Genomic DNA, 15,718 nt, shown 5'->3' on the forward strand with positions numbered 1-15,718 from the left:
CCTTGTATTTGAGAATGATTCTGAACTGAGCACAGACACACACAGACAGACAGGCAGACAGATGGAGAGGTGCGCGTGCACGTCACGCACAAACCAAACTGGACGACACTTACATTTTAAATGCAAAAATATATATTTATATATATAACAGAACCCTTGTATCCTGGGAAATTATTATATAACATTTCCACAACATCGACTTAATTATTTCTTGAATTTAAAATGGGCAATTATAAAAATTGCACATTATAGTGAAAATAATCATGTGAGCTGTTTTTGTTTGTTTGGTCTCATTAAATTTTAATCCGCCGGTGTTTTGTTTTTTTTGCTTTATGCAGTTTAATTATCCTCAAATCACCTGTGGTTGAATCTGGGGGAAAAAAAGTATTAAATAAAATAAAACTTTAAGGAGAATGAGCAGAGTGTTGGACTTTGTGTTTTTCGTCGTAACTGCGGGTTGTTGTTATGTGACTGCAGGTAAATAAACGATCCACACGTGAAACAAACACACATCAAATACACGCGTCACGTGTACACGTGGAATTTCCATGAAAACGACAAATGACAAAAAGGAGATTTTTTATTTTATTTTTTATTTTTTAAAGCTGATCAACAACATTGTGTCATATCACAAAACACTTTGTCATCATAGGTTTTAATTTGCATATGTAAATTAAGTTTATTCACATTTCGTGACATTGACCGTATTTATGTTTTTAAACTAGTTTATAAATAAAATAACGTCAATAACAAACGTTCACACTGTTACGTACATTTTACGTTGTTTTCAGTAACACATTTTTAAAAAAAGGTGTACTTTTAAAATGCTTAGCCTTTACGGCCCCACTTTAAAAATGTTTGTTTTGACAACATCTAATTCTTTTTTTGGCGAAAATAAGAAACGAGACCGTTTTTTTAAGTGCATGAATACTTGCATTAATTTGTTAGGATATGCATTTTTGATTATCAGACCCTGTGAGAAACGTTAAGAAAAATAACAATCTATATCACTAAAAGTGGCACGCGAGGTACCAAGCGCACATAAGCTCAGGTACATATGCACGTGAGTAATTAAGGTTTCTATCCACAATAAAGAGGAAAAACATAGACGAATAATCTCAACGCTCGAGTTAATCCTGTTTGTGTTTAGTCTCCTGTTACAGCACAATAAAAATTATCCTTATAGGCCCCACTGTCCACTAACCAACTAATTCCACTGTCTAGTTAACATTTTGTAGCGCTCCTCGTAATTTCAAGGATGGTAATTATTCAGCCGAGTGAGGTTTCATGGCTTAGCCCAAATGTAGTTAAAGCTAACTAGTAGATCTAATAAGACGAATAAATAGATGTCTTTTTAAGGAATCCATGGGTGCAGTTCCGCTTGTTGTGGTATACATAAATAAATAAGGAAACAAATAAATAGTCTGCGGGTGTAAATAAAGAAGCAGGCCGTGGTTTAGTGTTTGTAATTGTGTAAATAAGAGGTATTGTAACCACCACATGTTACATTTGACTGAATAACACAGCGCTCGAGGTTAAAGCTATTGTGTGCATCTCGCACGTTGTTCTTTTTTTACATTTTAAAATAAAGAAGAAAAACTAACACATGCACTGATTTCTTTTGAATCGCACACCTGTGTACACAGCTTACCTCGCGCTATCGGAGGCAACAACAAAGCAAAATCCATGAAAACAAACTCACTCAAACAGCACTTCATGATAAATCCTCCATGGCTGCATCTGCTCAGCTCCGCGCGCTTCGTCGTCGCGAAGAAACGAATCGCGTGTGGACTACGAATGAAAAGTTATTTTCAAATCACAAGTTTGTCAACTTAAACGGAATTGAAATTCTCATAAGCCACGTAGGAAGTGCCCTTAAAAAAATCCCTGCTGCAGTACTCCCTCCTTTGTTCTTCCTGCTGTGGGCCTGCCTGTTATGACCGGTGAGCGGTCGCTAGGTGGCGCTCTTGCTCCACCGAAACGCTGCTGCTCTCCCAACTTGACCGCGCTGACGTCACGCCAGTCTGGAGCATCAAGGCCACTTCCACGCCGCGATTGGTCTGAAAATCACGTGACATGTCTCCCAGCATCCATAATTATGTTCCTGATATTTTTGCAGCCCCCCCTCCTCCAAAAGATGTCAGCATCCTACTGTCCTGATTCTCCCAGAGAAATCCCCTAGTTTCGACCAGTGGTGCAACACACACACACCAAACGGTCACTGCAGCTGGTGCCAAATGCCCAAAAAATGTCATGTCCGAATAACATAGCGCCCGGTAACTTCCTGATGGATTCCTTAATGGGAGGATCATCTTCCTTCAGGGGTGAGGGTTACTCCAACAGCCCCGGGATGTACATCCACACAGCTGCAGAGTACGGATATTCAATGATGAGAAACATTGGCAAGATTGGACCATCTTCACTCTCCAAAAGAGACGACGGAGCAGCGGGCGGTGCTGCGCCGCTCAGCGGCTTCCAGGATGGGCCCTACCTGTCAGCTCAGCTGGCCACATGGACCCCAGCCTCTAAAAGCAGCAGGGACGAACAACCTGTTGCCCAGTGTTTACAACCCTGCTCGTTTCCAGCGGGTAACGTCAAAGAGGAGGCGTTTTGTTGCCTCTATCAGGATGACAGCAATAAGGGGAAACGGACAACAGAGGCGGCCACTTACATCCGGCTGGGGGACAACAACAATAGCTGCCGGCCTCGACAGACTGCCGCCCCGGCCAGCGGCTGTTTCCAGGTGTTGAGCGGAGGGAGGCCACAGCAGCAGCAGCAGCAGGATGACCAGCAGCAGCAGCAGCAGCAGCAGCAGCAGCAGCAGCAGCAGCAGCAGCAGCAGCAGCAGCAGCAGCAGCAGCAGCAGCACTTCCCCTCCGGCTTCTCTCTGACTCATTTGGCGACATCTGTTGAATCAGCACCAGAATCGACAGTGGGCTGCAGCAAATCGGCGCGAGGGCTTTCAAAGGCAGAGGAGAGTCAGAGCAGGAAGGAGGAGAAGGCCAAGAGTGACAGCTGCTCAGAGAACTCGGACGGGGAATTAAAAGGTAGAACCACTACTACTACTACTACTACAACAACCCCTACACCCCCTCCCCCCAAACACACACACACGTTCATGCACGTAAACACACAAAAAATGCACTTAAATATTGCACTCGTGCATTAATCCCAGTCAGTGTTGTGTGAGTGTGTGCGCGTGCACTGTGTTTGGGTCACGGCTCAGTCACGCACACACTCTCGTGTGTTTGATTCTGATAGCAGTCGTATGGACCGTGTGGGCTACAATTGACAGGCTCGTCTGCGGGGGTTATTATGGTGCCCGTGGCATTTAACACCTTTCCATTAATGTGAGAATGTGAGATGGGCAGTTATCATTGAAATAAACACGCTCTCTCTTACACACACACACACACACACACACACACACACACACACACACACACACACACACACACACACACACACACACACACACACACACACACACACACACACACACACACACACACACACACACACACACACACACACACACACTTTCTCTTTCACTCTCCCTCTTACATAGATCATTTACATTGTGAGACGCAGCCATTTTAACAGCACAATTATTCGCTTTAAATAATCTGTCAGAAGCAAATGCAAATATGGTAATTGTACATTTTTTTAATCCACTGTTGCAAACCTTTTGTGCTCTGGTTTTAATGTAAAAAAACAAAAAACCCAAACCATAAGAGAGACAGTAGATGTTGACTTTTCTGCGTCGACGCATCGATAATTCAGGACAATTGCAGCCTACCCAATGATTTAAAAATGAAAGTTAAGATATGAGCACACAAGTTTATTTTCACTCTTACTTTTAAAATGTGAAAATGTCAGGGGAAAAAAACACTATTCGTTGTTTTCCCTGTTTGACTTGTGTGCGAGAAACCAAATGTTGTATTTAAGACGAGCACTTTTAATTGAACGCAATGATAATAATTACGAGGATAAAAATAAATAACAACCCCTTTAATAAATTGATGCTAAAGCAACATTTAGCTCACAACTCATCCCTGTGCCTCTTTTGTTACTGCGTAAAACTGGAAAACTCTAGTTGTGGGTTGTTGTTGTTATTTATGGGTTGAGCTAAAAGCTTCACACATGATCAACAAGCTCCTCTTCATTTCTTTTAATTTAATTGGAAATTAGATGAAGGCAACTGTGTGTGTGTGTATGTGTGTGTGTTAATCCCATATTACTGAATTAAATGATTGAATATGGGACAGAGACACAGAGTCTCGCACATTATGGTAATTATTACTGTAACCTACATTGTGTGTGTGTGTGTGTGTGTGTGTGTGTGTGTGTGGAAGAGGCGTTACTCCCCAGAGTCCTCAACCTAATCAAGGAATTAACAGAATGTGCATCAGTGTAATGTTTCCCTGCCTTGTTTCTTTGTCTTTATGTATTTCCTGTGTCACGTATAAGCTTCAGAGAGTTTCCTAATGTTTTGGGGATGAACCTCCCCAAAAAAAATAAAAATTTTTATCTGGCTCTGGTGAGTGAAAGTAATAAAAAATTAATGGGAGTCTGAGGTGCAACATAGACAAAAGAAGTGCTTACACACCCTGTTTGATTTTATCTAATTATAAGCTCTACGTCATACGAAAGCAATTTGCCATGTAGCAGTAGGCGCTGGAGCTTAAGGTGGGATGTTTGGCGTTGTTCATTTGATCAAGTGAGTCATGGAAGAGCCAGGTAAATCTCTTATTAGCTACTCACTTCATTCCTGTTCAATTTTAATTAGTGTGAGTTTGAGAAATGGGCGTGTGTGTGTGTGTAGCATCCATTATAGAGGATGTTGTATCAGGCCGTGTGTGTGTATATATATGATGTGTGCGCAAACACTTGACTGTTGGTGTTTCCTCTGCTCTCTGCGCAGATGATTTAACGGCGGAGAAGACACCGGGGGCGAACTGGTTGAACGCCAAAAGTGGACGGAAGAAGCGCTGTCCCTACACAAAGTACCAGACGCTGGAGCTGGAGAAGGAGTTCTTGTTCAACATGTATCTGTCTCGGGAGCGCCGCCTGGAGATCAGCCGGAGCATCAACCTGACCGACAGACAGGTCAAGATCTGGTTCCAGAACAGACGCATGAAGCAGAAGAAGCTCCACAGGGAGAAGAGTGGAGTTTACAGTTACTCCTGAGATTAATTACGCGCACACACACACACACACACATATATATATATATACACACACACGCACACATACACATGCATACACACACGTGCGCGCGCACTTGCACAAACACTGCAGGCACAAAAACAGACAGACATACGTGTCTCATTCAATTATCATTCATCAATTTTATCACTATCTGACACATACACGCACACGCGCGCGCGCACACAACGCGTGCCTCCTTAAATTATCAGTAAATCCCGGCAGCCTGCAGACTAGCCTTGGTTTCCAGGTGAACACTTGCAGCAGCAGCAGCAGCAGCATTGGAACAATAGTGTGTTATAATTCCACCAACATCCAAACTAAAAAAAAAAGGAGGAGACAAATCTCAAGCTGTCCACGAACAACAACCTGGCACGAGAACTGTATCACTCTCTGCTGCCACTTGTGCAGCTTCCTCCCTGGTGTCTCATCCAGGCTCTGTGTAATGCACATGATGATAGTAAAGCCATGTCATGGCAAACGAGTCCAAAACAATAAAAAAAAAAAATAATAGAGGGGAGGGAAAAAAAGAAGAGGTATATTACCAACTTTGTCCTTCCACTGGCATAGTGGTGGAAATGTGAGGGAGGGAGAGACACTGCGGATGAGAGAAGGAGATCATGGCAGTTTTAATAGAAGTGAGAGACCATAACGTTGATTTAAATATTATCCAGGTGACCACAGTACGTCAAGGTCATAAAATTCTAATGTCAGGTTCGCCCTGGAAAGCGTTGGGGGAGGATTTTATGATCTGCAAATATAATGTGCTGCAGCAGTAAAGATGCGTTTAAAGGTGTGTGTGAGTGAGAGAGTGTGTGTGTGTGTGTGTGTGTGGAGGAGGGCTAATCCACACTCCAGACTGCAATGTGCGGGGGATCCAGCCCGAGTCGCCGGGGCTGCGAGGGAGCAGCAGTCGCCTCCACCCGGGGAGGATAATGGAGCTTCACTGGAGCGCAGGAGATAAGGGGGGAAAAGATGGAGAATAAAGGAACAGCGACGGCTGCAGGAGCAACAATAACAACACAGCGTCCCTGTAAACACGTGGATAACTAAGCAGGACAGGGAAGGCGTCTGACTGCAGGAGGGAGGCATGGCAAGGTAGGACACATGTTTCCTTAATATTTACATGTCCTGTTTTGGAAAGCATGCCACATCTGTCAGGGGAGGCGTGCTTTGACAGCTCCTGTGGCATGCACGCTTGCATGACTGCTCACGCTGATAACTCACGTGAATTATTGCTGATATTAAAAACGCGTGCTGCTGATTTTCTTTATGATTATTATTATCATCCTCCTATTTTTCTTCTTCTTCTTCTCTTTCCACATTGCTGCTGCTGCTGCTGCTGCTTATGCTGATTCTTTTTGACACTCTTTGTGCTCCTGGGTATCAACTGTGACTGAATGTCTAAGTTTGAACATGTTTGATGCTATACTCTTTATGGAATCAGAACATAAAAACAGACGATGACACGGGTTGTTATGAGTAAATTGATGAACACATGCATTACAGTGTACAGTTGAGTCGAGCTTTGACTGCAGCCTGGTGTGTTTTATTGTGATAGTACTCGCCTTATCTCTTTGTGCTGGTAGTCAGTCCTCACTTGGCTCTCTTTCCTTTTTTTTTGTTGCATGCAATGCATTTTTCCTTGTCCATGGATTTTTAACCCCTCTTTTTTGCGCGAAGCTGAAGCGTGGTTTAGGTAGTTTCATGTTGTTGGGGTTGGCTTCCTGGCTCGGCAACAAGAAACTGCCTTGATTACGTCAGTTCGTCTTCATCAAGGGCACAATTTCCGCTGAATTACCCCCTCTAGTCACCCCAAGTCCCCGCAAATGGCATTGTAAATGAACTGAGCTGCAATGCCCTGGACAGAGAGGGGTTTTCTTTCTTTGCTGTTGTTTTGTGGCGGGCTGTAAAACCTCCTGAGGCTCTTAGGAGGAGAATAGATTGTAAACAACATGGGGGTAAAGTTTTAGACTGTGTTGTATTGCATCTGTCATCACTGGCAGTGTGTGTGTGTGTGTGTGTGTGTGTGTGTGTGTGTGTGTGTGTGTGTGTGTGTGTGCTGAGGTTTTAGGAGCTTCAGGTGCTGTAGATGGATGGATGGATATTTCACTTTGATATATTTATCATAAAAATGATAATTGATGCGTTTTGTGATGTGAACAGTCCTCGCCTGTGTGACTGTCTAAAATATCTGCTATTATAGTTTCCACGTGTTATAAAGATTCATAATATGACATGACAGTGTGTATGCGAGTCTAAAACAATGCTTTCTTTGAAAATGGAGCGTTTTCCGCATCACTTCCACACCACATTGACCTAATTAAGGATTGTTATATTCTTAATTAGTGACATTCCTGCAGTTGTAGTTTGTGTTGTGTACGAATACACAACTTTAAATACAAATAACTTTGCACATTTTGACTTCCAGCGCGGTTAATGTGGTCCAAATGTAAACTAGATAACTAGATATTAGGATGCATCGCGCGCGCTTGTATGTGAGTGTGTGTGTGTGTATGTTTGTGTTTGTGTGTGTGAGAAAGGGAGAGAGAGGGAGGGTTATTTGCATGATTTGGAGGCTCTTTGTAACAGTTTTGCTTTAGATGTTTGTGTCTATTTGTTCACTTGTTCATGCCATTTTGCAACATTTGATGTCAAACTTTAATCTATTTCCTTCAACTACACGGAGATGATTTTTTTACGCTCATTTTGCAAAGAGCAGGAGTAAAAACAGCTATTTTCTGCCTCGCCGGGATTGAGACTGCATTAGTATATTTGTATTAAGTATTAATCAGTATTAAGTAGTTGTAAGTAGCATTAAATTATGTCATATAGTCCAATCGCACTGAAATATTTGAATAATTCATTGCACTAAAACTATTGCACCATAGACTCGTGCGTGTATTGTCGTAAATTTATTTTTGTTTTGCCTTGAACAGTAAACCCTGTGATTACTGACAACACTGATCAATACTAACAAAGAGAAAGGAGAAACTGGACATGTCCAGGAAAGACACGAGAGTTTATTTCTGGAAAGTGCTGCATCTTATTTTTTGCGAGGAAAACTTCAGTCCCCGTTTAATTTCCCCTTGTTTTCTCAGCCCCCCTCCTATTGGCGGCGGTGGTTGCAACTGGAAGAGACAGAGTCTGGAATCCAAAGTCACTTTCATTCAGCTCAGTGAATGAGTGTCTCCGCTGGAATGCATCACTGACAAAGACTTTACAGCGCTGGAAACAGCCCCGAGAACTGCACAGATTCACCCTAAAACCATATACACATAAAACAATTTATTTGACTTTGTAGTGGCGCACAGGAACTGAAGCCTTTACACGGCCATTTCCGCAGGACAGCGCCAGAAGTGTTAGTGTTAGTGTAAGTGTTACTGGCGCAATCAGCAAACTATAGGCTCACCACTTTTTCTTTTAAATTACTATTTAATTACAGATAGTGTATTTGAGAGTAACAGCCACCACCTTGGACTTTATTTATTTAAAAAAGGCAAAAGAACATTTGGAAATGTTTTGCATTGTTGGTTGATTGGTTTGTAATTTGGAATTAATTGACTTATATATGACGCAGCATCTATTTATTTATTTATTTAAGTTTATCCTTACAACATTTTGCGTTTGCTGCAAAAATGTGGGATTTGATCAAGTGCTTTGATTATAAACAGGTTTGAAGTATAGTGGATGTGTGTGTGTGTGTGTGTGTTTGGATTCTGTGGAAGTGTCTGTTCGAGGCTTTTCAGCTGACTCTGATGATGCAGCGGCGCTGTCTGTTGTGCATATGTGTCCTTATAAATAACTTTTATACTTTGAAATGTCCATATGCAGAGTTTCCGCGCGGTTGAAGATGGCCCAAATGTGAACTGGAGATAAACCACACATTGAGCTGCACCGTGCATGTGTGTGTGTGTGTGTGTGTGTGTGTGTGTGTGTGTGGGAGGGAACCATCCTGCCTGATGTGAAGGAAAAATGTGTTGTGCTTTAATATCTTTGACTATTTCTCGCAGAGAATTGCACCGTGAGTGGCGTTATTGAAATATAATAACGTGTCTATATGATCCATTAAGTGTGGCCGTGCTTGTCAAATGGATGAAACTCGTGTTCTAACTGTACATTCATGATTCTATATATCATTTTTATCCACGAAGCGCGTGCTGCTTCACTGGTGGAAGTGAATCCAAACAGAGTTTCGACAGATGTGATGAAGACACACAGGAGATAATGCGATAATCTCTTTATGCTCGTGATACAAATAAGATTCTGCAGCTGGTGTTAATCTGCACGTTGTCTTTGTTCTGCGTGTGTGTGTTTTTTTTGGGCCATTCTCAAGTTTGCTCTCTTGTTTACATGGCGTTCATTGAAGCTGTTGTGTCTACGGTTCAACTGTTCTCCGTGTTGTCAACTCTGTGTTTAGGCGTTTTCTCCTTCTTCGTGTTGCCAACTTGGTGGTGAAACAGCTGCTTCTGCCAATGTGTTTTCTGTGTTGTTATGATGACGCGTCAGTCAGTGAACACTGCTGCAGCACGGATACACACACACACAAACACCCAAACTGGGACACAATTATCTGTGCTGGCGCCCAGATGACGTATAAATAAAGACTCAGGAGTGTGGATAAGTGTCCTGGATGTAAGACAAAACGCATTTTGACGCATATTGCAGAGTTACAGCTGTGTGTGTGTGTGATGTGTTTTCCCCTGTTTTAATAGAATGTAAAATGTAATCGTGTAATGGGGAAATGTCGGTCAGACTCATGGCGGAAGCAGTTTCCAAACACTGATGCTCTCGTGCCAGAACAAGTCTTATATTAATAAAAAAAAAATCAAAATGTACCTGTGTATCCCTGACTTGCACTAACATGACGAAACTTCGAGTCTATTCAGTTTTAGAGGCGAACACAAATATTGAAAACAATTACTTAAGTTGGTTTTTAAGTGATTCAATCCATCTGAAAGCAAACTTTTATTATTTTTGTCTACATACTGGGTTCTATTTCTAATATTCGTTTTCCATAGAAGATATTATTGTAACAAACGTCTGAAGTAAACTTAAAATAACAACCCTGGTGCTACTTGTGTTGTGCGCCACAGTTTGATTCATGTGAAAAGACACAATATTAGATTAAACATAAAGATATGAGGACGGAAAATGTTATATTGGTGTCGCAAAATACGCTGTTATTTATTGGCGGTTTACTTTTACGTGATCTAGTTGCGGGTTGCAGTTTTGTACGAACATGTTAAGACATTTAAAAAAAAGCAAACAACAAAGGGATATTTAATGATGACTTTTATTAAAGCACATTAAACATGACGAGAGACAAGTACGTGAGAAAGAATTCGTCCCTCTTTATTAATGAAACACACTCTTTTATTTGCGTTTACGCCCAAAACATTAGAAAGGCTTCCTCTCGACATGGACACTGATATAACGCAGTGATATGACCATATGTTATTGTAATACATGGCCGTTGAGCACACTTTCATTCAGCGTTAATGGCAGCAGAGGAATTAACGCACTCAAACTCCTTTTAACCTGCAGAAAATGAACAGAAACACAAGCTGAAACATTCTCTTTTTTTGTCTCCTGTAAACATGTGGTGGATTATTTGCTTGACCAGCGTCTGGCGCATTGATCAGTCCCACTCCGGGACGCAGTTATCCGGGTTAAGGTCTGACGTCTGGCCTTTTAAATTTCATGCTTGAATCTGAACTCAGCAGCCGTGACAAAACAACGCCGAAACAACCCGGTCATGTTATTTAGTTTTTTTTTTTAAAGCCACGAAGATGAAATATCTTGAATTTGATGTCAGTGAAATGTCCACACTGACGAATTCTTTTGACTCAAGTTGAATTTATTTGACCGATTGGTGACGTCATCTGACCCGTGTGCAGACTGGCCGTGACAAAGACAAAGGGAGATGTGTTTTCTGATATTAGCACTTTACCGTTTCATTTTGCATGCACTGCAGAGTAAATGTTGGGATTATTTTTGGTGTCTGCCTCTTTGTTGTCTCCGGTATAAACCGACATTTTGTGCTGGGCAATTAATGGGAAACAGTGCGCCCATTTTGAGTTAATTTCAGCATAGTGGCGTCACTTTTGTGCACATATCACGTCTGTGTGGTTTGCACATGATGTTCAACTACATCCATTTTCTTTTTCTTTTAGCTAAGCACAGTCACAAAACAAAAAAAAAGTAAATATCAAACTAGTAAAACAACAATATGGAGCAAAACCAGTATCACTGCAGACAATAAAATCGTCAGGCACAAATCTTCTCCTGCACCACGGGAACAAAACGTGCATTTACTAATGCACCAGCCACCATTGTCTGCTCTACCCCCTTACAGTCTGCACATATATGCATTAAACTTACATTATTTATGGCACAATTAGTCTAATTGTGCTCCCTGTGACAGTGCTGCCTTCTTCAGTTACGTCCCCGTGTATCAGTGTTGTCTTATTTGCTGTGTGCGTGGCTGCAGCCCTGCAGAGGACTTGCTGGTTTGCTTTTACAGTCAATATATTACAGGGCAAACCAGTAAACTCCTGTCATTGGATGCAACAGTAACGTTATCCTTATTATGAGATACCCCCCCCCCCCTCCCTTTTTCACCTCCACTGCTCTGCTGTACCCTCTTTTTTTCCTCTGATATGAATTGTTTCACGTGCACATGCAGTGGCTGTGGAGTTTTTTTTTTATGTTTCACGAGGAACCCGGATGTAGTCTTATTAACGACACGTTTATGAACAATCAAATGGTCCTCGTTAAAATTTATTGATGGGCATAAAAACATGAACGGTCACCAGCCGAATATAGCCCGCTGTAGTGGGCTGCTTGTCAAGAATGTGGATCCCCCTCCTTTCCTATCTCCGCAGACCCCGTTTAGGAAATGTTTGTTCTGTTGCGCCCTCGTTAAAAAAGCAGCACAAACTTTTATTGTCGTAGTATATTCTGCATCCCCTTATTTTGATTTCCTCTCCCGCGCGCGCGCCTGTCTACATGTGGCTACTGTGGAGGCTTCTATGGAGAAATTAACAACATTCCGCAGGAAGTTATAAAGCTTTCACGTGATCAAATGCGATATAAAACAAACTCGCCAACGATTCCATAAACACTTTAATGCTGTAATACTAGTCCTTCTAATAACACGGTGCTGCGGTGGATTTCACCAGACAGAGATTGATTACACCATCAAATAGTGCCTTCCTCGGTCATAGAGCTAACGTGCACAGGTCTGTTCTGCGTCTACAAACAGTCTCCACAAACATCTTTCATTCATTAAACAACACGGAAAACACACGGATTGTTGAAGTTACCTCCATTAGGTCCCGGAAAATGCGCAAAAGAGTGCATTCTTTAATCCGATTTAAGTGCATTGGTATCCCAGGATAAGTGGCGCATTGATCCACTGTACAATTTCTGTGGGGGTAAATATAGTCACGTGTCCACGAGGCAGCCAATAGCAGGCAGGGGAGCGTTGAGAAATAATTACCTGCCTTGATTGTTCTATGGCCAGATAAAAAAGTACACATACACGCCATATAATAATCGGATGCATGTAAAAGAGTCAGGGAAGCTTCGACATGTCGACCACGGGTCCCATAAGTAATTACTATGTGGACTCCTTGATCAACCATGAGAACGAGGATGTCCTTGCTGCTGCTCGCTTCTCGGCGCCCGGTTCGCACCCAGCCGCCCCTCGACCGACGTCCCTAGTACCGGAGTGCTCAGACTATCCTTCCTGCAGCTTCGCACCCAAGACGCCGGTCTTCTCCACCTCCTGGGCCCCCGTTCACTCGCAGTCATCAGTGGTTTATCATCCATACAGTCACCAACCGCACATAGGCACAGACTCGCGGTACGTGCGGTCATGGCTGGAGCCGATATCAGGCGCCGTGACTTTCCATGGCTACCCGGGGAACAACAGGCACTACGGGCTGAAGCCCGACGCCTTTCAGGAGCACAGAGCCGGAGAGTGCCTCGGCTCCAGCGGACGGAACTACACGGATTATCTGTACTGCTCATCCACTGACAGAGACAAGACGCATCAGAACGTTTCCTCTCCCGAGTCGGAGCTCCTTGTCTCAGGGAAACATAAAGAAGAGAAGCCGGAGCTAGATCCGAGTAAGTTCAAGCTCCTGCAGGTCTTTTTACAGCCGGGTGGGAGTTTTTACTTGAGGGTTGTTTTAAACTACTTTTTTTTTTCTTTGCTGAGAGGCATTTTAACGTCGCGCGTAAAAGTGAGAGAATTTAAAGCAGATTGATTCCCTGTGTCGTGCTCAGCTCCGGGTCTCCTCTGCTGCACGGAGAGAGCAGCGTTAGGAACTATAAAAGACAAACGCTATTAGGCTAATATTGGGGCTATAAAAGCAGACGAGGTTGTAAACATGGACTCAAACCTACAGGAACACGTTGAATTTGGAATTATATAGCATAGCATGAGGGGAGTTTAAAAAAAAAAGGGTGTGCTTTTAAAAGTGAACCGCAGAAACAGACACATGAGTTCATCAGTAAATGTTTTATTGAGCATTTTAACGAGCATATTTTTGACCTCGTGCCATTTCATGCAGCACACTAGGGCTCACTATGAGCAGACTCTCAGTCCTGTTTAATTATGTTTTATTTATCTTTTTATCTAAACCTATCTGGGAAATAAAAGGTGATTCCCCAGTCCTAATATAATCCCCATCAGAACGAGAATATAATCTGTTTATGTATAGAAACGTTCTCTCGTGAGAGACTCCTGCAGCACAGCTTAAGGAATGTAGGGACACACTCGAGGACTTTCATCAGCATGGACCTGTAACGGCTTGAACTACTGGCCATTTTATGGGCCAATAAAGTGAATAAGCGCATTGAGTATTTTACGACAGAGTTGACTCACAAGTTAAAGTGACGAGGAAGCAAATCACTGTAAAAGCCTGCAAAAGTCGGACGCTGAGAAACCTCTTTGAATATGTTTACTATCAGCTCATGTTGACACTGTTTTTAATTGAGGCATCTTCTTCTTCTTTTTCTCACGCCCACTTAGTAGCTAAACACTGCAGAGGCATATTTTCTCATGTGGGCAGAGTCATTTGTCATAGTTTCGGTTTTGATCAGGTCTTGTTTATTAGTTCTTTTTATTATTAGTATTATTCTTTTATTTGTATGCTTTTTATTCGCAGATAACCCTGTGGCAAATTGGATACACGCCCGCTCCACAAGGAAGAAGCGGTGTCCTTACACAAAGTACCAGACTCTGGAACTGGAAAAGGAGTTTTTGTTCAATATGTACCTCACAAGAGACCGCCGGTACGAGGTGGCGAGGGTGCTGAATCTGACCGAGAGGCAGGTGAAAATCTGGTTTCAGAACCGGCGAATGAAGATGAAGAAAATGAACAAAGAAAGGAGCGACAGAAAAGAACAATAATGGAGGCTGCAGTGAGAAGAGGAAAAAAAACCCCAGCCACAATAACCACTCTAATCAACATGGACAGCACAGATGTACCAAAACACACGATGATTCCCCTCTCTGCATATTTATCACTGTTGGATTTTGTATTAACCCTTAATTACGAGACTGTTTGATGCTGATTATGTTATTTTTTTCCAGTGCACAATTACGTGTCAAGCGTCAGAGAAAAGAAGAAAAAGAGAAATAAAAAAAATAAATGAGATAACTATATTCCTTTTTTTCCACTTTGTTATAACTTTATATATGTATACTTTTTTTTTTTTTTAATATATTTTTTTTCTTATACGAGAAAAAAAATAAAATAAAAAGCGCCGTTTGGTTACATTTGAACTGTCCGAAGAAAGAAAATACTTGAATTCTTTTGAATTTCACGAACACATCTATTTATGACGTGAATGTTTTTTCAGTCATGTTTCATTTTCCTTTGTACGTTGTTGTGCAGGTGTGGTATTTTGTACAGAAACAGAGCATCTGCGAACGGACGCGTTTGTCTATTGTGTATTTTTGTGATAGTCGTCGCTGTATTTGTGCATCTTTCTCCTTCTCTCTCTTTCTCTCTCTCTCCCTCTCTCCTCTTGGACTGTAGTTTAATTGTAGAGTGTAGCTATAGACCTCTGCAAATATAAACATAATCACTGAGTGCTTGTATTCTGTTTTTATTGTGACTCGGAAGTGGACAGAGAGGGCCCTGACTCCCCTGACCTGCACCTCTGCATGAACAATCTACTGTGGATTTTGAAAATTCGTAACAGGAAGTGGAGTTCCCACATCACAAACACGAGTGTTTCCCAAATAAGTAACCTCTGCAACTGATATGATCTGACCCGCGTAAATACCGTAAATACAGCTGAGGCCTACACACACACACACACACACACACACACTAGAGCTCTGCTCCTGCGGGTAATGACGAAGCCGAACAAAACATGCGCACAGTTACATCTGCGAATAGCTTTGTGTTAGTTCTATTTTGATACTCCACAACTTACTTTTACAGTTATATGCACAGTTATACACACACATATATATATATATATATGA

At 42.1% G+C, this 15,718-nt stretch overlaps 3 protein-coding genes across 3 annotated transcripts in view; all 3 read left to right on the forward strand.

Moving 5' to 3' along the window:
- Nucleotides 1–2,095: 2,095 nt before the first annotated feature.
- Nucleotides 2,096–5,190, forward strand: hoxc10a (homeobox C10a; the record flags this gene model as incomplete). Its single annotated transcript, XM_083895499.1, has 3 exons — nucleotides 2,096–2,788; nucleotides 2,852–3,047; nucleotides 4,925–5,190. Exons 1-3 carry the CDS (start codon nucleotides 2,249–2,251, stop codon nucleotides 5,188–5,190), a joined length of 1,002 nt encoding a protein of 333 aa, XP_083751625.1. The 5' UTR covers nucleotides 2,096–2,248.
- A 936-nt stretch (nucleotides 5,191–6,126) lies between these two features.
- LOC310932208 (homeobox protein Hox-B4-like) overlaps nucleotides 6,127–15,718 on the forward strand; it is a gene marked incomplete at its 3' end in the record, with an annotated part of 54,733 nt that continues 45,141 nt past the window's right edge. Inside the window, exon 1 of the mRNA XM_083895500.1 lies at nucleotides 6,127–6,306. Within this exon, the coding sequence (XP_083751626.1) occupies nucleotides 6,299–6,306 (8 nt within the window). The 5' untranslated portion in view covers nucleotides 6,127–6,298. The remainder of the gene's footprint in view (nucleotides 6,307–15,718) is intronic.
- Nucleotides 12,786–15,225, forward strand: hoxc9a (homeobox C9a). The gene is made up of 2 exons (XM_083895161.1): nucleotides 12,786–13,344; nucleotides 14,388–15,225. Exons 1-2 carry the CDS (start codon nucleotides 12,804–12,806, stop codon nucleotides 14,630–14,632), a joined length of 786 nt encoding a protein of 261 aa, XP_083751287.1. The 5' UTR covers nucleotides 12,786–12,803; the 3' UTR covers nucleotides 14,633–15,225.

Source organism: Microchirus variegatus (genome assembly GCF_963457635.1).
Source record: "Microchirus variegatus genome assembly, chromosome: 9".
Taxonomy (NCBI): Eukaryota; Metazoa; Chordata; class Actinopteri; order Pleuronectiformes; family Soleidae; genus Microchirus; species Microchirus variegatus.

Coding starts and splice junctions, on each gene's coding strand:
- hoxc9a (XM_083895161.1), top strand. CDS start 12,804: ATGTCGACCACGGGTCCCATAAGTAATTACTATGTGGACTCCTTGATC. Junction 13,345..14,387: donor GAAGCCGGAGCTAGATCCGA/GTAAGTTCAAGC, acceptor TTTTATTCGCAG/ATAACCCTGTGGCAAATTGG.